This window comes from Opisthocomus hoazin, chromosome 23 (assembly GCF_030867145.1).
Source record: "Opisthocomus hoazin isolate bOpiHoa1 chromosome 23, bOpiHoa1.hap1, whole genome shotgun sequence".
Classification (NCBI taxonomy): Eukaryota; Metazoa; Chordata; class Aves; order Opisthocomiformes; family Opisthocomidae; genus Opisthocomus; species Opisthocomus hoazin.
Genome location: NC_134436.1, coordinates 5,787,094 through 5,814,062, shown reverse-complemented (window position 1 = coordinate 5,814,062; position 26,969 = coordinate 5,787,094). Strand labels below are relative to the sequence as shown.

Genomic DNA, 26,969 nt, shown 5'->3' with positions numbered 1-26,969 from the left:
AAAACAGTACTTCCTCTGTACATTTAGGACTCAAGGGAAACTTCAAACCTGTTACCCAGACAGCGAACTCATTGAAACTACTGAAGTAAATGCAACCAGTTCTCAGAGCTTCCACTGCATCACGGACACTTGTCCCGTGCTACGTATTTGTTCAGACCATTTGCATCTACAACTGTTCCAAAAGCTACCCTAAACAACTGGATTTTATTAGGCAGTTATAAGGATTAGATATGTCAAGATTTTTTTTTTGTATAATGGAAGCATTAAGTAGTATTTACTACCTTAGAAACTGTTTCAATACCTAGTAAAGAGCCTCTTCAGCTTTTATTTCCCGTATAGGAAAAAAAAAAACCATCACAAATGCAAAACTTGAGGAGAAAATACTGGCTCAAGATACCAACTTCTCCTCCTTCCAGAGGAGATGCAAAGAAACCTCTTCACATTCACTCATCTCCTCATTTATAGAACTCGCAGAAGGAAAACAAACTCTTTAGAACGCTGCATTTCCCTGCTCAAATTAGTACAGCCATCAGAACCGCTTTAACCAAGGAATTTCAGCAGAGAAACAGCAGCTGACTTCCAGGACCCCATCAGCAGCCAGGACATTTTGGGGCTAACTGATGCACCCCACCCCATTTCTACATCAGCACTCCCGTCGCCAAACCCCGCACCAGCTTGCCTGCCCCTCCGCTAAGCAAAGTAGCTCACGTGGAGTATCGCTGCCAAAAGCGTTCGCACTGTCTGGACACCCCGAGGAAGGTGCAAGGCAAAATTCAAATTACACTTCACCCTGCACAACGCTGCGTACAGAAGCTGTAAGTCACACATTTTTCTCTGCATTATATTCATGGGTAAACAAGGCAGAAAATACACCTCTCCCCTACACAATTAATAAGCGTGTTAACAGTATTACATATTAAAGGTAGAAGGTCAATAATATCTCAGAAGCAAATTTCAGGCTAAGATAATAATTAAATGACTTTAGATGACTTCAGATTAATCAAAAATAAATTAGCCTATGTTAAGACTAACTACATTTGCAACCTGGCTGCCTGGTGCAAAGTTAAAATACTCCAAGGGCTATTCCTAGATTCCCAGGGGGAATTTAGGTTCAGATCTCTGCTGCTGGATCTGTGTGAAACCAGCTCTGTCCAAATTTTGTTACCTCAACGTGCCGGTCAGAAGACGGGCACAGCTCTCCACGCGAAGTGCCTACAAAGCTCTGTGAAGGATGGGATGTTGACAGGCATCAGGAACACAGACACTGCAGCCAGCTGGAGATCCAGATCATCAAGCCATCTTTTCAAAACCTGATCAATTTTCTTTTCATACCCACTACCGCTCAACACATGCACCAGTGCTTATTACCTTTTTCTCCCCCTAAGAGCTAGAAAAGATCTGCAGCCTTTTAACCCTCAACACAATGGAACAGAAGGAAGAGCAGCAGTGGACGTGTACTCCAGCTTGAGAAAAGCAGCTGAGCAACAAACACAATTACCACATAACACAGCACACATAACTGAAGAATGATTTAAAAATACGCAACACCAAACAACTACAAGCCCACAGCCATAAATTCACTGGCATTAAATACTAATACACTAGGACTGGAGATTCAAAAGAAGCTCTAAGTTTCAATTAAATTCTTTTAAATCAAATTAATTCAAATGTTCAATACTTTTCTCCAAGCATGTCTGTGTATTTTCTGTAATATTTCTAAGACCAGATTCTGGCACTTCTTCCTGTACATCCCTCCTTGCTTTCCCTGGCCACCAGAACTACATCAGAACTTGTTCTCATTCTTTGTTTTTTGTTCTTCCTCAAGGATTAGCAAAACTTTAACCAGATTTCCAAGAGGTTTCTATGCAAACTTTTTCTGTAAAGTTATAAAAAAGTTACTCAAAAACACTGAGGAGCCTGAAATAATAACATTGCAGTAACCTTCCATTTGCCTTTTGCAAAACAGAAGGTATCTGCACACACAAGAAACTGAGAAAAAGTATGCACCACAATGAAATATTTGATAAAACTAAAGCCTGCAACAAGACAGCTACTCCAAGAAAGAATCCCGTTCTGTTGTAAATTCAGATTTTTCCTCCAAAGATGTATCACAACATATTCCAGATGTGGTAAGTCATGAAACTGCATCAATCCATCATAACTATCCAGGAAGCCCTAATCACTCATTAATTGTCTGAAATACATTTTTTGCTTCTACATAATTTCTGAGTGTTTTTGTAATTGCTAATATCCAAGCAACCAAAAGCCTGGAGAAATCCTTATCTCAAAAAAGGCTGTGGACTAACTTCAGCTAAAGAAAGAAGCCTTCAGTAATACAGGATGTAAAAAATATACCCAAATCCTTTTTTCAAATATCCACTCAGCCTTGCCGAGGGTTAGCCAGACACTCCGCATTTGAGTGCTGACTTTATCCAGGTGTTAAAAGGAATGTGCAATTGCATAATTTAGATTTCATGTGATTTATATAATGGATGCCTAAACGCTCCTGACCTGTAAGGCCAGCACCAATTCTCCCTACAACCTCAAGTTACAGTTGCGAATTCAAAAAGCACATCATTGTAAGAGTCTACAGAAAAGGATTCGAGAATGGGAGGAACGGTTGCCCAATGTCTCAGGTTCCTCTTTTTGGAAGATTATTTTTAATCTGCATCACATCAGTGACTTACTTTACATTACAGCCACCATCTTGCACCAGCGTAAACGAACGGTAGCAAGCTGCTGCGTGGGGCACCAGATCAGCAAGGCAGGGGCCAGCTGAAACCAACACCTTGTGCAACGAAACCAAAGCTGTGACCACCGCGGCGTGCCAGCAGTCAGCTCCTCGCTGCCTGAAGACCGCTGGGTTTGGTGTCACTTCAGCAGGAAAACTGCTGCGTATTTCTTTTGCTTCTGAACAAAAGGAGAGCATTAAAGTGCCAGCTACGGCTTCCGCGGCCTGATCTGGAATCTGAAAGGGCTTTTGCCTCCAACAAGCTGCACTGAAGGCTAACTTTGAAGTTAGCAGGGCTCAGAAAGAATTGAATAGATTCTGCAGGACAATACAAAAGTCTCTAGAGTAAAGCGTCGACAATCGCTTAGCACCAGGCACCCTGCTTTTTTATTATCAGGTACTGAATTCAAAGGCATTTGGCCTACTTCTTACCATTTTTCCCAAAACACTACTTATACATAAGCTCGAGACTTTCAGATTACATTTGCCCCAGCAACCCGAGCTTACGTGTACAGAACTGTACATGGATTCCTGTAACACTATGGTAAATCATTTTGTTGGTATTACATGCCTTGAATACATTCTCTAGTTCAAATATCTTCAAAGGCAGACAAAAGTACTCTGATTTTCAAAGTAAGTTCAAGCACGCATTCAAGCCCTGCAATCATATATACAACTTTAAAGATATCTTCACTTGATCATTGCTTAAGTGATTTTTCAGGTAGGGTGTTTAACTATTATCTACTGAGTATCTCCTATAGAGAGAACTTTGAAGTCCAGTGTCAATCATTACAAAAAAAGTATTTACATTTTTTTACTATTATCTGTCAAATTTAAACTCCTCTTTGAATGCAGGGCCTTAATCCGTTTGGTAGAATGACATTTATCAGCTACAACATGCAAATTCCTTGACAGGAATTTTTCTATTCTGAGTCTCTACCCAAGAAAAACAGCTGAAGCGTCCACTGACATGTCAGAAGATGTTTGCATTCATACATTTTATAATAAATATTTAGAAATTTCAAAACCAAAACAAAAAGCGGAATAGATGCAAAAAAAATCAGGTTCAGAAGTATAGTTCAGATCATCCCCAAAGTCTAGCTTAATGTTGTATCAAAAATTGTGTGTGAACTTCAGGAATGCGAAAAACATGTAAAATGAAAAAGCAAAGAATGCAGCTGAGAGTCTCTAAAAACACCAGTGCAAAGCCACTGAGCAGAATTCAACACTTACAAAGGAAGTGAAAAGGTAGGGATGAAGACAATCCGCATTAGTTCTCTAGGGCAAAGCCAACTTTAAAACGTCGGAAGTACCTGTAAAATCCCCTTGTCCGAAGCACTGAGACCCCACCCTGTGCCACAAAGTAATGGGGCCAGACTCTTTTCAGTGGTGCCCAGCGACAGGACAAGGGGCAATGGGCACAAACTGAAGCAGAGGAAGCTCCATCTGAACATGAGGAAGAACTTCTTCCCTCTGAGGGTGACGGAGCCCTGGCCCAGGCTGCCCAGGGAGGTTGTGGAGTCTCCTTCTCTGGAGATATTCCAGACCCGCCTGAACACGGTCCTGTGCAGCCTGCTCTGGGTGACCCTGCTTCGGCTGGGGGGTTGGACTGGGTGACCCACAGAGGTCCCTGCCAACCCCTATCACCCTGTGATTCTGTGACTCCCGTAGCAGGGCTTTGCAAACATGACTGTTTTGCCATAGAAATATTATGCAAAATAATAAAAGGATTTGGTTATAGTTCCTTCTTTCTCTGCTGTGCCACTTCCATACTTGACAGAAGGGTATTGGTAAAATAGGTGCAGTCCTGCTGTTGGGTTTGTAGACAGCTGTCCTGCCCTTGGCTCTGATGCCTCCTTTCATTTATTCAGATTCTACCACCATTTCCAAGGATCAGAGAAATCAAACCACGTATGCAAAGACCCATCTGCCACAGCCTTGCAGACCTGCAGATCAGCTCATCGGCCCAGGGAAACCTAGGAACAGCCCGCCTGCTAAGCACCCCAGGAACTTTTCACCTTGAAAGAATAAATGTCCTTAAAATGATGACTCTTAGAGTGGAATTGTTAATATTGGTAAAATCATTACTACCACTGGTATCAAGACTGCTGCTTAATTCCCACAAGCAAGGGATCTGATCCTCCTGCCTGCGATCTTTCTGATAAGAAGTGTCCCAGCGCTGTGTGAAGATACTGCACAAATGTAATTTCCACCTTAGTGGGAAATATTTGATTTTTTTTTTTTCTCTTTCCTCCTTCTTCTTCTGTGGGAAAGACCAAACACCTGCAAGGAAGAGGACTACATGAAATACACCTGAAATAGACTGCCTTGCATTTCCTTCTCCTCTCCTGAGAAAGATTTCACTCCCTCCTAGCATAAGCACAGCACTACTAGAAAGCAGGCAGAGAGCAAGACACATTACCTAGCAAATTTCTTTGCGTGGTAACATGATTAGACAGCAAAAAAAATCCTCTTTTCCAAAGGAGGCTGAGAAAGCATAAATATGAGTGTGTGGCTCACAACATCTCTCCACTCAAAGACGCTGTCTTCTGCAGATGCACTGTAAGAGGCATCACGAATAACAGCCCCTGCCCGCTACTTGTGAAATGTATTAAGCATAGTATGATTGTGTTAGCTTTTCTGAGGAACATAAATTGATATTTGAAATGATGCTCATCTGTTGCAGCTATAAGCAATGGCTCTGGATCTGCTGAGGCAAGGTCCAGTTGATACATGAATCCTTCACTGAAAAAATGTACTTGTCTCCTTAGGGACACATCCTTCCCAGTCCGGGAGAAGATAAGATTGTGATCTCTAACTGGAAGAAGAGAGAAACACTAGCAAAAGGCAGGCTAGCAAGTGACCCAAAGGACTAAGGACCAGATCTCTAAGCTCACGTTACTTTTTCTATGTTTTGAAGTCCCTCCTGCAGCAGACAGCAGATTAGTGAAGTATCTCAAGTGAGAGTCGTGCCACTACTTCCTTCTAATCTCTACCATAAAGATTACTGATCAAGTAAATGACTCACTTTTGAATACCAGCAACTTCTGCAGAAGAGACAAAGGTGAGAACTGCCCACCAACTAACAGCCACAGGTAAAATCACTCGAAAAGCTGTTTCGAAAGAGAACCAGGCGCCTGAACGGAGTCACTCTTCTGTTCACGTAGGCTTGCAGCTTGGGGATCCTTCGTGCTCTCTTAAAAACTGCTGAAAACAACAAAGTCCCCAAAAAGCACCTGCATGCGTGAAGCTGTTTATGCCACCACACGCAGAAAGGCCGGTGGCTGCCAGCGCTCCAACGGCCCCACGCTGGGGAAGCCGCTGCAGATGACCTCGAGCTGCGACACGGCGTCACAGGCTGCCTTCAGCCGCTGTTTGCTGCACGCTTACCACAACGAAGGCAGCCGGGCCTGCTTGGCAGAAGCCACAGTCAGCGACAAATGACTGATGCACGTCGTGTCTGGGGAAAACCAGGAACCAAAACTCACAGACATTTACTCCATTTGCTAGTCCTCTGACATCAGGGAACGCAATTCTGCTCCTCGGCCAAGGAAACTAAAGCGGAAGAGCTCTGGTTTGTAGCTCAACACTAGCTCACTGGCTAAGTTTAAAGTAATCGAGTAAGTAACCACTCTCTTCTACTTAAACAGTAAGTAGAGAGAAGGCCTCTCTTCTTGCCCCTAAGAAAGAGCAGGCTTAGTTCATAATTAAAGTCATAAAACTGAAAGCACTCAGATATAAAGCATGGCTGAAAAAAGTGCTTATCACCACATTTTCCTTCAGATAATAAATCATGCTTAGAAAAAAACAATCCCTGCATTTTGCATTTACTTTTCCTATCGGTGCCTAGACCTAGCACCGAGCCACGGCCACACCATCAGGAAGCACCGCAACAAGCCGCTGTCACCACAAGAGACTGCAGCCAGAGCCCGGCTCTTGAGAGCCCGCATCCAGAGGACCAGTCCCAGTTTGGGCACTCCGCTACAAGAAATACACTGGGATACTGGAGCGTGGTCTGGCAGAGACCACCAGGAGGGCTGGGCACTGGAGCAGAAGGGAAAAGAAAAGCGAGAAGAAAAAACGGTAAAATGCACACAACTACCACCAGACTGAGCCGTCACATCAGTCCTCGGGGTCTGCAACACACGCGCACTAAGAACTAAAACGAAAAGATACTATGAGAAACCGCTGAAAACAAAATCCAAACTGCTATTAATTTTGAGTAGACTCCAGCTTCAGCCAGAAGAAACAACAATACTGGGAAGCACCGCTGACGGTTAACAGAGGGAAAACTGGACATTTTTACATTGGATCTACAAACTGAATAAACCAGGCCATCTCACTGCACAAAATGGCAACAGGTCTACTGCATGGATATCTTTAATTGCCTCTACAATTCTATGCTTTGCTTGAAAGCTTTCTGTCTCCGAAAGAAGTCTGTTTAAAATAAAGGGACAAGCACAAATATTTCAGATATTGGAGAGAACATTCTGTTCCCTTAAAGAAAAGGAATCAAATATGCATTTCTTTTTAATGGACCTGTTGGACTGTTTCCAAAAAGAAATGGTAACAGTCCCACTGTTTTGAGGCAAAATACCAGAACACATGTCAAAGGAGTATTTGTAAATTACTTCAAACCTAACAGAAGCAGCAAAGCAGTTGTCTGGCTAGGACAACTCATTTTAACAGCTGCATAGAAGCACAACATTTTCAAAAGGATGCAGACTACACAGCGCCGGGCTATTCATCATTTTCCAATTTGTGATTTCATGCACCGTAGGAAAAGGTTTTAGCAGCATGCATCTACTGCACTCCTTGTCGTTTTAAGAATACTGCATCATGTCTGTGTCTGAAGTTGTACTGCGAAAAAAGGATGATGAAATTCTCGTGTCAAGAAATCAGAATTCTTAGTTTTCAAATACAATTTCTTCCAACTATAGTTTCTGGTATTGTAGTTCCTTCTGGTATCTGAATAGAAACATCAACCAAGAGAAGCTCAGAATTAGTAAAGAATCACAAATAGAAGCTTAAGCAAGTTAATGCTAAACTGTATCTTATCAATAAACCGAAAGATAAACTTCCTCCTTCGTGCCTCAGCTCAGCTGTGAGAGCACTGACTCCTTAGTGCTAACAAGTAATTTCCTTTGCAGGGAATGTTATTGTAAGGACTAAATGTTCAAACCTGAATGCTCCAGAACTCTACTTGCCACTAGCAAATAGTAAGTTATTTTAACAGTTAATAAATTATGAATTGCGCAATTCAAAAGGCTATTAAGACCACACTTTTGTGAAGACAGCTTCCAGTTACGAAGAGTAAATCAATACACTCCTGTCTTAATCTATAAGCAGGAATGACGCCGGCAAGAACTAAGTCAATGTCACCTTCCTACTGCTTGTCTGTCCCCAGGACATTTGGTGTAAGAATGAAAATGTAGATCAAGGAAAACCTATAGAGCTGGACATCCCACTGTGCAGACGTCAAGGATAAAGGAGAGGAAAAGTGAAGTGTGCTATGGCAAGTGAGCTGGGAGGAGTCAGGGTAGCTTCGAGCCCAAGGAGGTCACTACGTGAATTGGAAGATCTGACCTCTGGAGGAACAAGTCGACTTCTCGCACTGGAAGCGAGAAGTTTATTGTTCCTGTAACAAACCAGCGCTCTGTTACAGCTTCCGACCTACTTCCCCGACGTGAGAACACAAAAGGAAGAGCACGACACTATCTACAATTAAGTTGAAAATTTGAAGGACAATAAATGGAAAAGTGTAGAAAAAATCCAACATGTTATGGGGGTCTAAATAAGCAAGAAAAAACTAAGTAGTTTTAGAAGAGAGATATGATGACCTCTTTAAAAAAAAGTCAAGGAATAGTGTAACTGAGTACAAGGAAGAAAATCAGCTGAGCAGCATTTGGTTCCTAGTTAATTTCATCACATCTATCTAATAATTTATTCCCCAAACCTTATTTCATCACATCCTACGTTATGCAACAGTTCAAAGCAATGTTTGAGTGTTTATCTTCTGCTGCTTAATGATTAGTCTCCAGTTCACACTGGCGATGTTTACTCACAGAACTAAGAACGCTGGACGTTCTTTGTGCGGCAGTGCTGTTGGAGCTAATTCACAAATATGTTCAACACGAGGATGAAGCCATGGAAGGTGATGTATCCACATGGTTGCACTACACAACTGGTCATAGAACCAGTTTCTCTAAACATTGAAAATAAGAGACCAGTATGCTTTTAGTCTTGCAGTCAAATCCATATCAAAGAGAGGATGAAAACAGCAACTATTTGAATCCAAGTGTGTTCATAATGGTAAGCTCCTCGGTACAAAAACAGTATTAAAGATGATTAAGTAGTTAAAAATAAGGCCAGAATCTATAGCAGTTTCAAGTATTATGAACTGGCATTTAGTACACACTTTTCAATACAATAACAAGTGATAATAAGTGTCAAGGATTTGATTTCCAAATACTATTACAAAATCAGAATAGATAAGAGGCAACTTCAAGTACCACAAATGGGAATAAATATTTTTTAATAAATTATCTCTCTCTCTTCTCCATTCACTAACAGCTCACAGAATTCAGAAAGTAAATACTCCTCCAGTAAACTACAGGAACTACGAAGGTATTTTACCGTGTGAGAAAAAGCACAGAACACAAACCCAGACTAATTGTGGAGAACTGGAACACTACCTCCAACCCACTGGCATCAGAGGATATTTGCTTAAATGTTACAGCTTGATTTTAGTCAGGTTTTATGATTGCTAACAAGATTACGGAAAGGCAAGAGTAAATCAAATCTCTGCTTTCTTTTAGACTGATAGTAGATTACTCTTGAAGCCTAGATGTTTGAGAAAGCACTAAGACTGACTAAGAGCTTCCTAAAGAAATTCTACAAGGTTCCAGACTTAAGACTATTTCCCCCCCCCCCCCTTTCTGGTCCATTCATTAATTACTCTACACATACAACACACACAGATAACAGATAACTCTCAGATGAACTTCTGTGAATCTCCAAAGGGCTTCTCTACTTCTCTTCTTAAACTTTCTATTAATTATCATCATGCTAATTGAACATGTGCTACAGAACAAAAATCTCCTGGTATACATGCCCTACCTGATTTTACATGTGGATTTATAGCTCAGGAACCAATGAAGGGCAAGTCATGGTACCAAAAATAAAAAACGGTGAAAAGCAGCTGGTGCCACTTGCACTTCCAAGTTCCCCTCCGGGCATCACTGAGTCACAGGCCTGAAAGGAGAACCCTTTTTTTTTTTTTTTTTTTTTTTTTTTTTAATTTTAATATGTCCCATAGATGCTTCTAAAATATTCAAAGCCTCTCACTCCTGGTTGCAGTTCTACAAAAATCAGACTTTAAAGAGAAAAAAAAAAAGGCATCTTTATTTTGGAACAAAATTTAAATCAACAAAGCTCTCTCTACACCTTACCAAGCAGCGTGCCCCACGGGTATCCGCTTCGGACAGTTCTCCCTCTTCTTCTCTAAGCAACCCATCAGGAGGGTGCAGCCAGCGGAAAAGCACAAGCCCTGCAACAGGCGGAGAGGCCAAGCACGCTGCTGAGATCCCTCCGCAGTACCTCCTGCAGCGCAACCAAGGCGGGATACACCAAACTGTTTCGCTCCACACACGGAGCTCCCGACAGCTTCAGAGCAATCCTGCCACTTGAATAACGTGGTTGTCCATGCAGTGACACACTTTGTTACTAAAATTTGTTAACCCTGTTAGCTCTTACTATTATGTAGTTAAAAATATTCTGGGATTGTTAAATTCCTACAGGCACTGGGAGCAAAAAGCCTACACAAATCAACCGGTACTTCAAATGTGGTTTTCATGAAAGCTGACAGATCTGCAACAATTCCTGAAAACACGTATGTTTGAGAATTTTTTTTCAAAGTGACATGTCCTGGCCTAACTGCTGCATCAGCTATGGTTTTTAATGACCTACGACACCACATCTGTGTGAAAACAGGTTTCCAAAAGTCTTGTGTATAAAGCAGTCCGTTGATGAAGAAATGGTTTTGTATTTCATCCTGTAATCAGTATTATGAACAGAATTTTGTAATACAATGTATTCTGCATCAATTAACGTACCGCGCAGCCTGGTCTGAGCGTTCACCTGCTCAATTTACACTTAACTACTATGTACCTAATGATACACACTGTATCAGAAAGAAAAAAGTGTTTATAATAAACAGGTTTACTATTATTTCAATTGAATATATAGATTTTATGGTTTGTAATATTGTTTTAATAAAAAGTTTCGTTTGCTATGGTGTGCTCACAGATGAGAAATTTCCAAAGAGCTGATTTATAAGACACTGGGGGGCAGCCATAACGTTCTCAAAACCAGAGCTTAACGAGCCCCCAGGCCTGATGAGTCTTTCTGAAATTCATCGCACATGGGTCCTGCCATTAGCCCTCCTCAAGGCTTGCGGTCCACGAAACCAAGATCTACACCTACCATTTAAACGACAGTTACTTACAGCAAAACTGCCCCTACCCTGACACAGTTCTCAAACTGTTGAATACTGTTAGGCATAAGTCACAAATTCCAAGGTCAGGCAGAGAGCGGGAAGGACAACTAAGCATGAAATGGAGGATGGGAAGCGTAGGTCTGCTGCGACGAACAGCCTCAGGACAGCAACGCAGCAGCTGTCGCAAGCTCACCGCTCACATCCCTCACCGGGGCTCGTCAGCGAGCCTCAAAACGATCACCAGCACATCCCACCAGGCTCCATCCAACCGACTCCAACATCACTGCCCATCTTCAAAACAACTCTGATCGCATGCTGAAAAACTCTGAGATGCTTTTTGGCCACTGACAAGTCACATCCTGGGAGAAAAAAAATCCAGAATTCTCATTGAAAGAAGTTTTATTTTACTTTTACAATGAGGGAGTGAGTGCTGACAATCAGGGAAAGGGAGCAGGATGATCCTATATGAGAACTAGCTTGTACATATTCCCAAGACAGACACCAAACCTCCGTGACTTGCACCGTCATGACCGTAAGCATCCACCACAACCATCATGTGGCCCTGATGCAGTGCCAATTTCTATAAAATTGCATTCTCTATCTATACATCTATCTTGGTCATGGGATTTTTTCCCCCATTTGAACAGTATTTCAAAATTGGAAACATAAAGCATTCAAACAGAAAAACATGCTTGTATTTTAACAGAAATTTTGAAGAAATTTTTAACTCTCAAACTCAAATTTGCTGGAACTTCAGTGGCCACATTTTGCAGGCAAGAGGAGAGGTTTTGAAATAAATGGTTACTCTAAGGCAAGACATTCATGTTATCCAGTGTCTGAACTCAAATGGACTGACTGAAAACAAAACTGAACTTAAGTTTTCATTCACAAAAGCAGTTTCTTTTAAGTATTCATTTGGTACACATGGAAGACTACTGAATAACTCTATTATGTCATAAAAGATACTGATATTAAGTAATAGTTACATTCTGCTAAACATGTTACGTTCAGAAACACTTGAGGAAGTGCCACACAGTTACTACAAGTTCTGCATTTTCTTTCCAAGGTAAATATCCTGGAAGTTCAGAATTGTTAACGGGTATTAAAATCTCCATTTTTATCATTTTCAATCCCTCCCAAACCAGCGAAGAAACAGCAGCAATTCCCCCATCTATAAATTTCACAGGCTCAACTTCAACAGCTTACTAGAAGAAAAACAACAGAGAACTTGAATTTTAGTGGTCTTCTAAGCAGAATAAGCCCCCACCTCTCGGTCTTTGCTTTTTAAGAGTTAAGAAGCTAAGGTAACAGAGTAACCCCAAGAGCTCCAGGACTCCATGCTAACTATTCTGCATTCAAACATGCGCCAATGACTCATGTACGGCTACAACCAGGATCACGCTTAGTAGATAATAAAAAGCTTATCCTTTCTAAATTACATTACACAAATATTACAGGCTAGTCAGTTCATTGCAATTTAACAGAAATGGTAAAGCTCATTATGTTACTTTTTTTTTTAAATTAAATGAGAAAGCAAAACGTAGCAGGCAACATGCACAACTATGCTACTTACATCACAGCTTCAGTAAACAGGCAATCAAACACAAAAGCTCACCACCCCCCCAAGAGCCTACTGTACAGAAAGCCCTCTTATGATTCACTCCTACAATGCAGTTAAGTAGAAGATTTCAGAAAAGGAGGCACAAAAAACATTTAGCAGACTTAACAATTCGATTAAACAGAGTCCTGAGAGTTTAACAAATGTTCAACAGCATACGCAAAACATTTACAACAAGAAAGAAGAAAGGCACCTGGAGACATCTGACACTGGGCATGCTCTGCAGGCATCTCAGTGCGCACATGCTCTCTACCAGGTTGGAGCAGCCTAGCCACAAAGACCTTGGCACAGAACACTGCAGGGTGACAAAAAGGAAGGAAGAGAAGAAGCAGTTAGATGCCACAACAAATCACTCAAGGCAGGCAACTCATTAGTATGTTAACGTGGGTACTTATCTATGTTACTTCTACATTAATCACAAGGTTAGCGGCCAAGGGTAAAATAATGACTGAAGATCCTTCTCAGAAAATAAGCCATCCCTCCGTCCTATCAAGGGTAACGAGCTGATTTTCCTCATTTGCAGCCACTCGGCTCTAGTGCCCAGCTGAACAATTTAACTTACTACCAGTAGTATCAGAGTTGTTACAGCGTGGGTCCGTCAGTTCGGCGACGCGTCCACCCACGGCTACCGACCGCCGAAGTTCTGCCGCAGCGGGGGAAGACGCCTCACGCAGCAAACTGGCCGGGCCGTCATTGCTTGCGAGGTTTTTACCTTTGCGGTCACCCTCAGGGAACAAAAGCGCGGGAGCTTTTCATTAGGGTGGCAAGTCTTTAGAATACAACCTGGAGGAGCTTCGGTAATTAAGGTTTGGCACCCTGCACCGTCCCGACTTTCTCAAACAATTTGTGCTTCTTTATTCCGACAGCAAAGCCCACATTAACTTCTGAGGTTACAGCCTATGTACTGGGACACTGACACAACAAAAAAATACAAGTGTTTTTTAGAGAGGAACACCAGCTAGCTAAGTTCAAATTGCAGGACTAAGTTCTGCTTAGTCAAGAAGCATGGTATCCTGATTAAAGGGGTTACTGGGGAAAAAAAAGGTTTGTATTATCAGTGGAGGGTTATCCTGAAGCCAAATTATACCCTAACAACATTTACTACTCGTACCACCACCCAAGCCAGAAAGCACCAAGCTGAACGACCAGACTCCACATTGCTGACACTAGAAGTTAGGAAAAGTTTGGAAATCTTTTTTGTTTCTTTTCTGAAGCGGAAGAAATTTGATGCGGACTCCCTCCCCAAACCTTTTGTAGCTCCACGATTTTATTTCACAGCTCCTTTTAAGGACAGCACCATACATACCCCACATAACCATCAGATGAAGCTAGGGAAAAGGATTCAATTCCCCACTGTCAAGCAGTGCACAAACCCAGCTCTAAAATTTGGCACAGACTTAGCTTTCAATATTGTTCACACAGACTTCCAATTTAGTTAGAACAAACACCAAAGCCTGAAAAGAAAAATCCCACACAGATCCAAGCTGAAAGTGGAATAACCGGAGGTGCAGCCTCAGGGAAAGTGGTTACTGTGCCAGTAACGAGGGGAAGGAGGGAGCCCACAGCAACTCAAAAGGCCAAAAACTTTTATTTATATTTCATATCTTAGGAATAAAACAAAAAGAAAACCTAACATTTTCATCTCTGTGCTAAGGAGAGAAATTCAAACAAAAACAGGACAAGAATGACCCTAGCAGTACCAAAACACACTGGAATTCCCTCTCCTCTTATCCAAGAGGAAAGCTGAGATTCCATACGGATGCTCTGTACCATGCACTTGTCATGTAAAGAGTGGGTGCATATACCTTATGTAGAATTAAAAAAAAAAAAATTTATGCTGCATTGTATTAGTCTTCCTTCAATATCAAAATAAAATCAGTCTTCTATTATTAAAAGTTTCTTTTTTAAAATTTAGAGAAATGTGATCTTCATTTAGCTATGAAGTAATTAATCCAGTATATCTATAATTACTTTGCAATAATTTACTTTGACATGTCCTCATACAAACACTTGAAATTTAGTTCCCAGAATTGTTCTAAGATAGTCAGCCAGTGACATTAGGGAACTGACCTTAATTTCAATGAGACACCAAAAAAAAAAAATTTTAATATTTTTAAAGGAAGATAGGATGTACCGACTGATCATGCTACTGAAGATGAAGGATGTTTTATAAACCATTTATAAACCATCTTATATAAATCATTTACAGCTCTGCTTCAAAACAAGTGTATATAAGTCAAGAAGCTTCCTTTCTAAACCATTTCACTATTTAATCCTATTTGGCACAATACCTGTATGGTGTTTCTGCAACACCGAACCGTCAAAATCAAGGGCATTGCTGCAGGTATTTATTAAGGCCCAAGCAAAATTTTTGCATTTTTCAACATACAGGTCCAGTAGAGATTTTAATTCTGCTCACAGCACTTGGCAAAAGTCATTGATGGAGAAATGCAACAAGCTTCTCTCCTAAGATTTTCAGATAAGATCTACAAAACTGTGTGTATAATGAATCTACCCCTACAGGAGTCCACAAATTATAAGCTAAAAATCACTGGTTTAGGTTAATAGACTGTCCTTTCTTTTGGGAATTACTCTAGTTAAATAAGCTTAATATTAAGAACTTAAAAGAGAAATATGAGTAACTTGAGAACAAGTTTTTAATTTAGTTCAAAATACATTAAATACAGAGGCCATTTCCATGCCAAGCTTAAGCCACACAGAAACCTTTCCACAGTATTATGAAACCCTGAATACAAGGATTTTTATAAATCACTGGATGCTTAGCTACAGTAATGATACTGCACAATACCATTAATTAAATATTATGTTCTACTTCACACTAAAACAAGAATGTGCAAATATTTGTGTGCTTCACTGACATGTTATTTCTTGACCCTGACTGCGTAGGAACAGCCATAAATGTAAGCATAATAGAGTACCAAAGATTTAATTTTTGCTTAACAGGAGCCTGAACTTCTGCCTTCACTTTCCACTCGCCTTTCACCAGGATCCCAGGGAGCTACAGCACTATTTAATACAGAGTTTGGGAAAGGGAAAATGAGTGGCAAATGGGCATAATATTACATGCACATAGTATTAAGCGCACATGTAAGCCAGTGTCAATCCCACCGGCAGACAGCAGAGCCATACAGGTTAAGGTAAAACCAATCAAAACTCAAATGTTAAGGAACAAACTGATCTGCAAGGCAGAGTTCTAATCGACTGGCAGCAGGACATCCGAACGCACCGCTCGCAGGGGAGGACCAAGCAGAGGAAAGAGGGGCTTCGCAGCTGCGTGGCAAGTGGTGAGCGATGCTGAAAGAATAAAGACAAATAGAGAAACCCTCATTCTGATCTTTTAGATGCCTTATATTTGGAAAGATTAATACACTAATTTTATTATTATATGATTGACTGAGATTCTATACATAAAGAACTGCTTTGGTGGCTGAGCCTCAGGAATTACATTTCAAGTCCTATGTTTCAATCTTAAATCTCAAATTTAAGAAACCTATGCAAATGCTTGCATTTGACACTATAAAATCTCAGTAGTATCAGTAAAAAAGGAGTATGCTTCAATGTCTTTAAAGGTCAGATGCTACGAACTTCTTATATTAATAGTAAAGCACGCAGCAGTGTTCTTTCAATAAATCAGCTTTGTAGGTGGTCACGTTTATGACAGAGGTACCAAAAAAAGTACATATCAGCCCCTGAACAATCCAAAGTTTTGAATCACCTGGTACTTCTCATGGGTGTACGGTGCTGCTATTTTATCACTGCACTGTAAAATGTCCAGAAACGTTTCATTTCAGTGCATCTGAAATTAAGAGTTACATCCAAAGAGAAATCCTCACACTTTCTGACCCCTTAAAAAAAAAAAAAAAAAAAAATCACCCATTTATCCTACAAAGACCACTAAATTGCTGAAGAAATGAATACAGATCCTAGCCTCTGTTCCTGGTGGAACGAACACAGCTTTGGTACCCAGTGATGGAAATACTGCAGTGTTATAATTAAGAATGACAACATTTACATAACCAAGCCTTAAAGCTGGAAGTTTTATAAAGTGTTTACAGAAGTCAGAATTTTTCACTGCATTCATTTTATTTACACAAGATAACTTAAGGAATCAAAATTTATTGGTGTGTTTACAGTTTGGGAAATTCTGTTCTTAAAGCAAAAAAGACCCTTGCTTTTCAAAATCTGTTTCTAGACAGGGTCCAGGAAAGACTGGCGAGGAGAGGTATTTTGGAATTTCAGAGAAACACACAGTGAAACAAATGAAGGAGCTAATTTACTGTCTCCTTAAGAAGCACTACTAATTATATGAATTCACTCCTCCTGCAACAACTTTTTTCTTACGCAGCTTATTACAAAATGAAATTGAACATAAGAACCTAATAAATCATTCAGGTTTTCAAATCCCGAAGTCTGAAATGTTTTTCCCAACCTTCCTGTGACAACAAACCAGCTCCTTAGTTAGCTTAGCTCACGTTCTAGACGTCCACAGAGCTATGAATAGAAATTCAGACTGGCAAAGTCAGGTACACCCAAAACATTTCAACCTTCGCTCTGAACTCTCTTCAGGTTTTTAGCTGTAACAGACCTGAATGCTATTCAGCACTGGCAATTTACTGCTTAGTTTACTTTGATTTAGGCCTGGACCAACAGAACCAATAATTCTTTATTTCCATTAGCACTTAATAGTGATAAATTAATAGGGTAACTGCTGTTATGTAAAACGCTCTCCATGGCTGGGAATGACGGGCACTTCCCCCAGCAGCTCAGATTTAATGCTAAGAAAACGGATATTCTGAAAAGCAAACTTAGACTAAAGGACAGTACGACTGTTCATGAAAGCTATAGGGTCCTAAGTCAAATTTACTATCAAGCTCAGATCTCAGTTTCTCAAAAATCAGCGCTAAACACAGTAAGACAGAAAAAAATATCCAGCAGTAACAATCTTCAAAGGCCTTCAGTATTATTTTACACTCAGCAGGGAGTAGCTGCCAACTACTCAAACTCCATCCCCTTTGCTAGCCGGGATACCATTCAGATCTTACCTGGTGTTTTTACCTTAAGTGATTCACTCAAAATAGTGACAAGGAGAACAGTGTTGAACCATCTAGATATCGGAGCAAGTAGTTTCAATATTTGCAAGAAGTCAAAAAGTAAAAATGTCAACATATACTCTTCAGTGTGAATACTTAGTTGGAAATAAAGTGTGGGGGCATGCACGTAACACAAACAGGCGTGTTCCACAAGCGACAGCCTGGCTTGGCACGGTAACACATTCACTGCGCTGCACGTTTTGGCACAGGATTGAATATCTTTGCTGAGGTACTCGGAAACAAAGAAACAATTTACATCAGACCAACAGTAGTACATTGTACTGTTCCTGTTCTCATTTCAGAACCAAGGTGTCCCTTGAGAGGTGCAGTGTATTCACATGCTCCACACAAGTCTGTCAGAATCAGTGCCATCACATCACCACCTTTTCCATGTCCAAAATGCAACCTCACGTCCAGTTTTGAGTGTCTGATTCGGAAGGCTGAGCACCATTTGTACAATGTATTTCCAAAATCCATGGAGTTTTACACATGCTTTCAGGTGTTCTGCTTCGATTTAAGAATGGCTACATTCTCAGGTCAAGAAAGTTCTCTTAAAAGTAATTTACTCTTGCATTTCTGTTCGCTGATGAACTACAAATGCAAAAGCCAATTTCTCAAAAATAAGTATCCACAGAGTAGCAAACATTTTAACTTGTGAAATGTTTTTGATTTTTCCTTCATTGTTATCAGATCATTCTAAAAAAAAAAAAATAGGTAACCGATAGCTGAGTCATACTCCCATTAGAAAAATCTATTTAGCTAAATCATTGCCATTGAAAACACAAATTGCTCAATGTTACAACCTTCCAACAGCCATTCAAGATCTGCACGTAAGTGTCTTGCATTTGGGGAAAAATACTAAGTGAGGAATCAGGAAATTTGAAACAAGACAAAGGGAAAATAATTTATCAGATAAAATCTCCTCATTACCACACCGTTCTTCTAGATAGGACAATGAATTCACAGAAGGGCGATCGGTAACGCAGTCCCACTCTGCTCCTGAAGATCAAAGTATGCGTTTGCTACAGCAAAACGAATGCTACAAAAGGAATATGGGTTCAGTGGAGAAAAGATTAAATGCTTTCTTTGAACATAACAACAATTTTACTCCATTATAATTTATTCATCAGGGTAAGAGTCATGAGATGCAGTATCTCACTTTCAGGAAGATACAAAAGACTAGGAAGAAAATCCTAGTAAGTCACTCCAAATGTTAACTGAAATAATCTAAATTTTCCAAAATACAAAGTATTTAGATTAACCCTTGCCTCCTTCAAGTACTTACATCCCAATCCCCACAGTTTCAAAACTCCAGAAGCACGGCGTTCCTTTCTGCATCATCACATCCTATGTTACATTAAAAAAAGGCCACTTCAAAAGAAAAATGGCTTTCCTATGCTCTTAAGCAGCAGGAACAGAGGTGTTACAGACATCTACACACAGCAGCACACCTGCTCACAGTAAATCATAACGGGGGTGAAAGAAGGGAAACCCTGAAAAGAGAGCTAGTGCTGCCAACTGAAATAGCAGAAACTTTGTGTAAGTCAAACACTTAGGAAAAACGTGGCTGAGACTTGTCTAAGATGTTAAAAGTTGTCTTAGACTTTTTTCTGTATTAAATTTTTAAGGATGAGACCTAACACAATCTAAAAAATATATTAACCCCACCTAAACACCCAGTATAGACAAGGCAGTGTGCATGTTAACTTGCTGAGTTTAAATGCATATGAAGTCGGAGCTCAGTATGTAATAAAACGCTAGCTTCACATTCAGGGTTTGCACATCAAATGCTGCAGAGGAATATTCACATAGCCTTTGACAGCTGACTTACGTTTTACCTTCTGAAATGTAAGATTCAAAACCTGGGCAAGCACTAAGCCTCCAACCTGCATATACTTGCACTCAAGTTCAACTTAGCTTTACTGCTGCCTTTGATACGACTGTGTCATGCTTCAAAAAGTTAAGCAATATTAAATATCATAACAACGGGGATCTTAATCAGCAGGAGTACACATTTAGGCTTCCCCTTTTTTTCCCCCTCAGTGTATTTTAAATTACTTCCTCTTTTCAGTTTTCATCATTACAAACGCCAAGTTCACTTCTGCCTACCCACTCTCTCGTTTTAGAAAAAGGCACACCCCGAACAGCAAGTATTCCATGGGAAGATGTTGTTTCACAGTGTTAACTCCAAGCTGAGTCTGATGTGTGTGGGGGACAAATTCAGTTTGATATTAGATGAGACTGCACAAAATGTGTCAGACTAAGGTTAATGAGTATTTCCCGTAGATTTTCCCCTCAGTCGTTAATTTTTTTTAAAGAATTATACTGAAAAAGAATGTCAAAGACTTTTCCACCCTAACCAAACAAAATTCAAGTACTCAAAAAATCAAACCAGGAAACAACAGTACCCTGGGCACAAATAATTCATTATGTATGTATTCATCAATTAAATTCAAGTATAAATTTGGCACAAAATACCACGCCAGCAAAACAAACGCAGAGCTAAAACAATACAGGAGATCAACAGCACCTACAAGAGTTTCTTCTACAGTAGATTAAATATTGAGGCCTTAACATTTGCTTTAATAGCTGCCTACAAAGGAGAACACTCAAGCGGCTCAGTGTTATTGCTATTAATATCACAAGGAATTGAGGCACACTGCTTCGTACTAACTTTAGAAATAAGTTGCCAAGTTCATTAAAGCACTAACTTACATAAAGCTGGGCATTAGGAGAGGTGCAGGTCACCTGTTCACACCGGATATTTAACTCGCATAACTTTATTTTCCTATCAGCCAGGGAGGTGGCTTTCCTTCCTAAGACACACAAACACCTTCCAAACTTGACTGTAAAAGGCGACAACATGGTATCTTACAGACATCTCAAACTCTCCCATGAATGGGACTCAAAATACAACCACACTCCCCTACTCTGAAATAAACCCGCTGTAACTTTCAAGCTCCTCTTGAAAACCACAACTGGCTCAGCTATGCTTTGACACAACTAGGAACAGAACTTTACACTGAAATCTTGTGAAAGGTTTGAAAGGCCGACTCCAAGCGCTGCCCACTACAGAATTTCAAACGGCATTTCAGCAGGATAAAGCTACTGGAATTTGTACTACGAACAGCTAGACAAGTTCTCTAAATTTCTGATGAACTCATCAGAGAACATGGCGAGAAATCTGAGTGGATAGCTATTCCTTTCCTGAACTCGACTGCGAAGTTCAGCGAAGTCACCGGTACGGCTGCCTTCTCCTTTCAGAAGCAGCACTTGGAAACCTCCTGCTTAGTGCCCCTGCACCTGCAGACACCGCCTCCCGGCTCCACAGAAGGCAAGTTTTCTGTAGGTTCCGAGGTTCGTTTTGCAGAGCAGATCTGCGATTTCCTAATAAAGTGAATGTCTATTTACCGAATACGCCGTTTCTCACCCTGAGCTCAGCAGCTAACTCGGTGTGTTCTAACACTTCAGGGACATCAAGCAGTTAAAGCAAGGTACTGAATTTGCAGACAAACTCATCTAAGCGGAAGCAGCAAGATAGAGTACAGGGTGACTTCTTACCTGAAACTTTCTTTCTGGGCTTCAGATCCACCAATCCAGAATGAAAGGGGATTCGAATGGGTTTTCCTTCTCAGACTTGTCTGTTAAAAGAGAGCAGCCAATCATCTTCAGCTTGGTGTACCTACTGCTTTCTTGAACGAAATCCCAGTTACGTACTTCTAATGCTGTTGGGCAGACAAGGCCGCCTAGGCACCTTACCAGTCCGGTACCGGCTACGTTAGTGGGATCATCGGATTGGTGGATCTCTAAGACAAGGAAACGGATTTATGGACAAGAAATTGTTCCTTCCCCTGCCCTGAATCACCCAGTGCACAACAAGTGTTTTGGGGCTACAGCTCACCTTGCAAGATGAAGGAAGATGAGAAGCAACTACAATGCAAATAACGAAGCAAACGCTAAAGCTCCAACCACCGGCTCACGCCTCACAAGCCCGCTCCGTGAACTGCCGGAACGGTAGCACACAGGTTTTCAACACAGTTCTCCTAACTTGCCATATGCACACCCTGAAGCCTTTCATTGCAATGATTGTTTCCCTGTTTCCAGACTCAATGACCTGACTTGCCTTACATATCTGCAGCACAGAGGTGCAGTCTTCAAGACATTTTTGATGTGAGTGACAGCACTGAACCCAGGAAATTTTCAGTATCACTGTGGCTCTAGAAAACAATCTAGAAGAGAGTAAGCCAAGGCATGCTACTCCCGACACAAGAAGCCACCTCTTACTGAGCAAGATGATTAAAAGGCCTTCATCCAGTACTTTCAGCAGTACACTTGCACTCTACACGACTAATTTAAAGCAGCTTTCATCATAGCACCTAAGAGGAGCAGGAGTCTGCAGCAAGCCCACCCTACGTGTGTAACAGAGGGGGTATCCTGGAGAGACGGGACTGTGCACCTTCCAGTCAGATCTTCAAAAAAGGTTGAGATAGGGCCTACAAAATTTCCCCTAACAGCAGCCAGAAGCAACAGCGGTGTTTTCTAGAACATAAGGCTGCAATACCCGCAGAAGAACATTTCACTGCTGCCTCTCACCCTTTCCTCTGCTCTCCAACCCCTCCAGAGAGCCAAACCGAGCGTTCTCCAGCCTCCACAACTGTGCCCCAAGGGCCAGCAGCTTGGAGAAGGGTTGGAGAACTAACTGTCACTGGTCACAGCTGTGCCAAGAAACCGTGTCGATGGGGACAGTCATGTCCTCGACTGCCCACAGCTGCCTGGAGAAAGGAGCATCTTCATCATGGGGCGATCTTTTGCTTTTCTACCACCGGTAAAGCAACAGTCAACTGCATGTGACATTTCAAGGACAAAGCAGCACTGTAAGCCTGATACCGTGTCCAATGTAGGATTTTTAAGGCTGCCAAGTAAAGTGATAACATGTCGAGGCATATGACTCAGAATTTTAAGAGTACAGTATAGCTCAGTAAGAAGCCAGCTATCAAAATTATATAAATGTACTGATTTGCTAAGTCACAGCTGAGCAGCAGGGTGTTGGAAGGAGAGGCACTTCGCCTTGAAGGCATTCCTTAAACGTATTTGCAACTGTTACAGCACAGGTCTGATTTTTGTCTTGAGAAGTACTGATGTGATGGAGACAGCCTGAGTATCGAGTTTCCCTGGCTAGCCCCTTGCTGCCCAAATAGATTTGCCTAAAAGATCCTCTAGCAGATACAACCTGTAATTGTAACTTCAGTTTTATAAACAGATTCTGAGTACAGATTTTCAAAAAGCTGTATGCATTTTGGTCAGGCATCCTGACATACAAACATACGCCTCAAAAAGGCAAAGAGCACAAGCTGTCACAACTTCTTTTGTACCAAAACTCAACAGTATGAAACCCAGAACGCAGCCCTGCAACCCGTAACACTGGATATATAGTTGTGTCTCTCCTCTAAGTCAATGAACAAGACAAAAATCCATAGCACTGCTACAGCTAAAAAGTGACCCAAAATGCTTTTTCTCACCAGTTTACCCAGAAAGCACACCAGTCCCTATTCATAGCAAGTAGGTACCTACCTACATCTTACAAACTTCTGTCTGCATTCGTATAAAAAATAGGCCCGGGACGATGAACTACTCTTTGACCCCCAATAAAAACATTAATTTCCTGGGGTGGAAATACAGGGATGCATCTCCTGAGGGGTCCTGGATTAACAAGGGAATGAAGAAACACCATGCCTTCAAACACTCCCATCGTTAATTTAGCCTGCACGAGAAGCAAATTAAGTTTCCAAAAAGGTTCAGTGCTTTGTTGTTGTTAAAATACAAATGGCATTGCGTTATTTTTGCATTATCTGGTCTCGGTCATGCACTGCTCATGTTGGGAAATGTGTGGAAGTAGCACAGGAAAATGGAGCAGGCTGTCAGATGTCGCACCACTAAGCTCATAAACACACCAATAAAGTGGGGAAGGAAGGGATTTTCCAGAAAAAGTGGATTTTCTGTGGATAATGAAATACTATCAATACCATGAAAATCAAACCAAGAAATCAGATTACATAACAACATAAACAGTGGCATTAGTTTAAAGAAGACATCACCAGAGAAAAAAAGCTGAAATATAAGTATTGTTATTAATCAGCATTAAACAACTCAGTAAGTATTCTCATTTCCCTTTGATTTATTTTCTCCCTTGCAACAACAAAAAATTACTTGTCACAGAGCAGCCCTTTTACAGCCATGGTCTCTTATTCTCTCCCACACATCATTCTTCTCGCATTGGCACGTTGGCTGCAACATCCATTTCATTGAAAACCCACCGGCAATCACGCTCTGCACGCTGCTGCACAAGCACTCAAAGCAGCACAGGAAGACGAAACTGAAAATGCCAAAGCAACAGTGACCTCCAAACTCCACAGCCATAAAACACAGCGCAGCAAAAGACAGACACCCAGTTGACCGTACAAGTAGCGAGGGTGTTTTAGAGAACATGCATGAAGTGAAAAGGTGCATTCATCCTTCAAGGAGCCTTCCCAGGTCTCTCTACGGGTACAGCTTGTAACAAGGCGGTTTGTTTTGCTGGGATGCTGCTGTAACACTTGTGGGCGACCCAAATTTTTAGCAGCGTTCAGCAGCTCTGCCTAAGGGATACAGTCAGCGCGGTCTGAAACGCAGAAACAGCATACATGTGCTTTACAAGTTTTCAAAGGAGCAACCCGATAGCACTTCAGAGCGGGCAGCTGGCGCGCATACCAGCGTGCCTGCAGAGATGTGATCTCATTCCCCGGTGACACCTGGACGCTGGATTTACGAGCACAGCCCAGGACCTCCCGGTCCCAAGGCAGAGCTCACAGGCAGCCCATCGCCCTGAGAACCACCCAGCGGTGCTCACGCACGCAGGAAGCGACACTCGTGTTTCAGCAGCAAGGGAGCCTTCTCTGCTGCATCCTTCCTGCTTAGCATTGTTGTAAAGGCTGGAAAACGCAGTCATGTTAGAAAATTCAACTGCATTGTGAGGCAAACAAAGTCTCTGAATCTCAAATGAGATTTAAAAAGCCTTTGGTGAAACAGTAACATTTAGTCTCCTCAAGAAACTGTAACTTTTTTCTGTTAAGAACTAGAAGCAATTTAGTTTCAGAATTTTCGCTACAGATGGAGCATCTGCAGTTTTCCCTCACCTGTATAAACTGATGGCTTCTGCCCACAAGCTTCAGATAACTTTTCTTCTTTGTAACCTCTCTTCTGTATCTTTGTATTCTCCTTCTCCCCTTCGCACCCCATTTCCTCACTCGGTCTATTGTTTCACCTAACCCTTCCCAAAAGAGGCAGCTTTCCACACTTTGTTGTCCACTCCCCTCATTTCACCATCACTCTGCTGGCTCTGAACTCCGTTGCCTCGCTCTAATTCATTTTCTTAAGCTCTTCCTTCCCATTTTCTGTGCCGCTGCCAAAGCCACAGCAATCTATCCTCTTTATATCTGCATCCTCCCTCTTACAGGCACTCTGCAGCGTGACTGTCACTCTGACGGCCTGTGCAGCAGCGCAGATCGCGCTTCCCCTGCCCCAGAGGCTCACCTGCGCCTTCCTGACAGCCACCGAACCATCACCTCTCTAGATACCTGCTCTAGCCGTCTCCTTCCCCCCCATGTATGAAACCGTCCGTCATGCCACCAACTGCATGCTGAAATGTCTGACGTGCAGCGCTCAACTCTAATTTAGCTACTGAAGATTAAAAAAAAGATAACTGCAAAGCAACTAGATTGTTATCCCACTGGAGAAAGCACAACGAGTTTGCACACGGGTTTACAAACGTCTTACTAGCTCTCCATTTACTTGCAGCCTTTGATTAAGAACCAGTCACGTTTGAGCTAGAACAGTACCTCCTTTGTTTCAGATGCAAAGATGATCGTTGGCTAGACCATCTGTACCTCTGTCGCTACAAACGTAAATTCTTTGAAGGATTCCTCTAAGAAAACGTGGAAAAAAATTCACAAAAATGTAACTGCCCACTTGGCTTGCAACGATTGAGACAGAGAGGGAAGAAAAAAGCCAGAACATTATAGCCCTACTGAGATATATACCGCAGCTGTGTTTCACTTTCCAAACAGAATGCTAAGCTTTATTTTGCACTGTAAAGCTTTAAATAGTTTGGGGGCACAGCCATCTCCAGTTGCAGTAACCCAAGGAACTTCAGGTACCGCTGGCGTGATTTACAGGAGGAGCTGCTGCTGGCAAGGCACGCCGATGTGAAATGCTTTCTTCTGAGGTTGTTACCTTTCGAATTTGCAGACCTTCAGCTCGCATCAAAGCTCTGCCAGGAGAAACTGAAAGACTTTTGGCAAGATATTCAATTATAGTTCTTCATTTATTATTATTTACAGAGGCACTTAAACACTGGACATTTATATGACAGCGAGCGAGACATTCTAGACAGTGAAGGTAGTGTATGAGGAAGAATATTTTCCATAGACATAACTTTAAGACACAAATGATAATACAGTGTAAATAAGTGCTCGTCACTTTTATTCCTAGGCACCGTCTTCCCGAAAGCCCTTCACACTACTACCACGGAGCGGTGTTATATCGAATTTAAACTGCCAGCTCTGCAGCAGGGGGATCTGTGTTTGGAGAGCAGCACATGCATCAGGGACACAGCGGCAAGGCAGATGACAATAACCTCAGTTAAGAGTGAGAATTTACACGCCATTGGCTTTCTGCTTCAACAACCGTGTCCCACAGGTGTCTGGTGGGTACACGAGCCCGGGAGCAACAGATTGTACAGATTTTATGGGTTTTTTTTATACTACCCACATCTTACACTGCACACAGTTCACCCTACAAATGTGTAACTTTTTAACCTGTTTAAAAAAAAAAAAAATGTATTAGCCATATTCTTTTACAACGACTTTAATACGAACTAAGAAGCTAATTACCCCCTACTTTGAAAGTCTGCTGGTAAAACAAAAGTACGGTTCAGTGAAGCTTTCTGAGAAAACAAAAAACACAAAGCTTTCAGCA

At 41.5% G+C, this 26,969-nt stretch overlaps 1 protein-coding gene across 4 annotated transcripts in view; it reads right to left on the bottom strand.

The window, feature by feature from the left end:
* FBXW11 (F-box and WD repeat domain containing 11) overlaps window positions 1-26,969 on the bottom strand; it is a 78,465-nt gene that overhangs the window by 48,560 nt on the left and 2,936 nt on the right. The window contains exons 2-3 of one of the 4 annotated variants that reach the window (XM_075442006.1): window positions 21,519-21,598; window positions 18,888-18,996 (exon numbers count right to left, since the gene is read on the bottom strand). The exons of 1 other annotated variant lie outside the window; for it this stretch is intronic. Coding sequence is in view for 1 of the 3 variants with exons in the window: in XM_075442002.1 (XP_075298117.1) it covers window positions 13,040-13,141 (102 nt within the window). In the remaining 2 variants the exon portion in view is untranslated. Of the gene's footprint in view, window positions 1-13,039; window positions 13,142-18,887; window positions 18,997-21,518; window positions 21,599-26,969 lie in introns of all 4 variants that reach the window. 2 more of the 4 variants (XM_075442002.1, XM_075442005.1) reach the window with 2 other exon arrangements.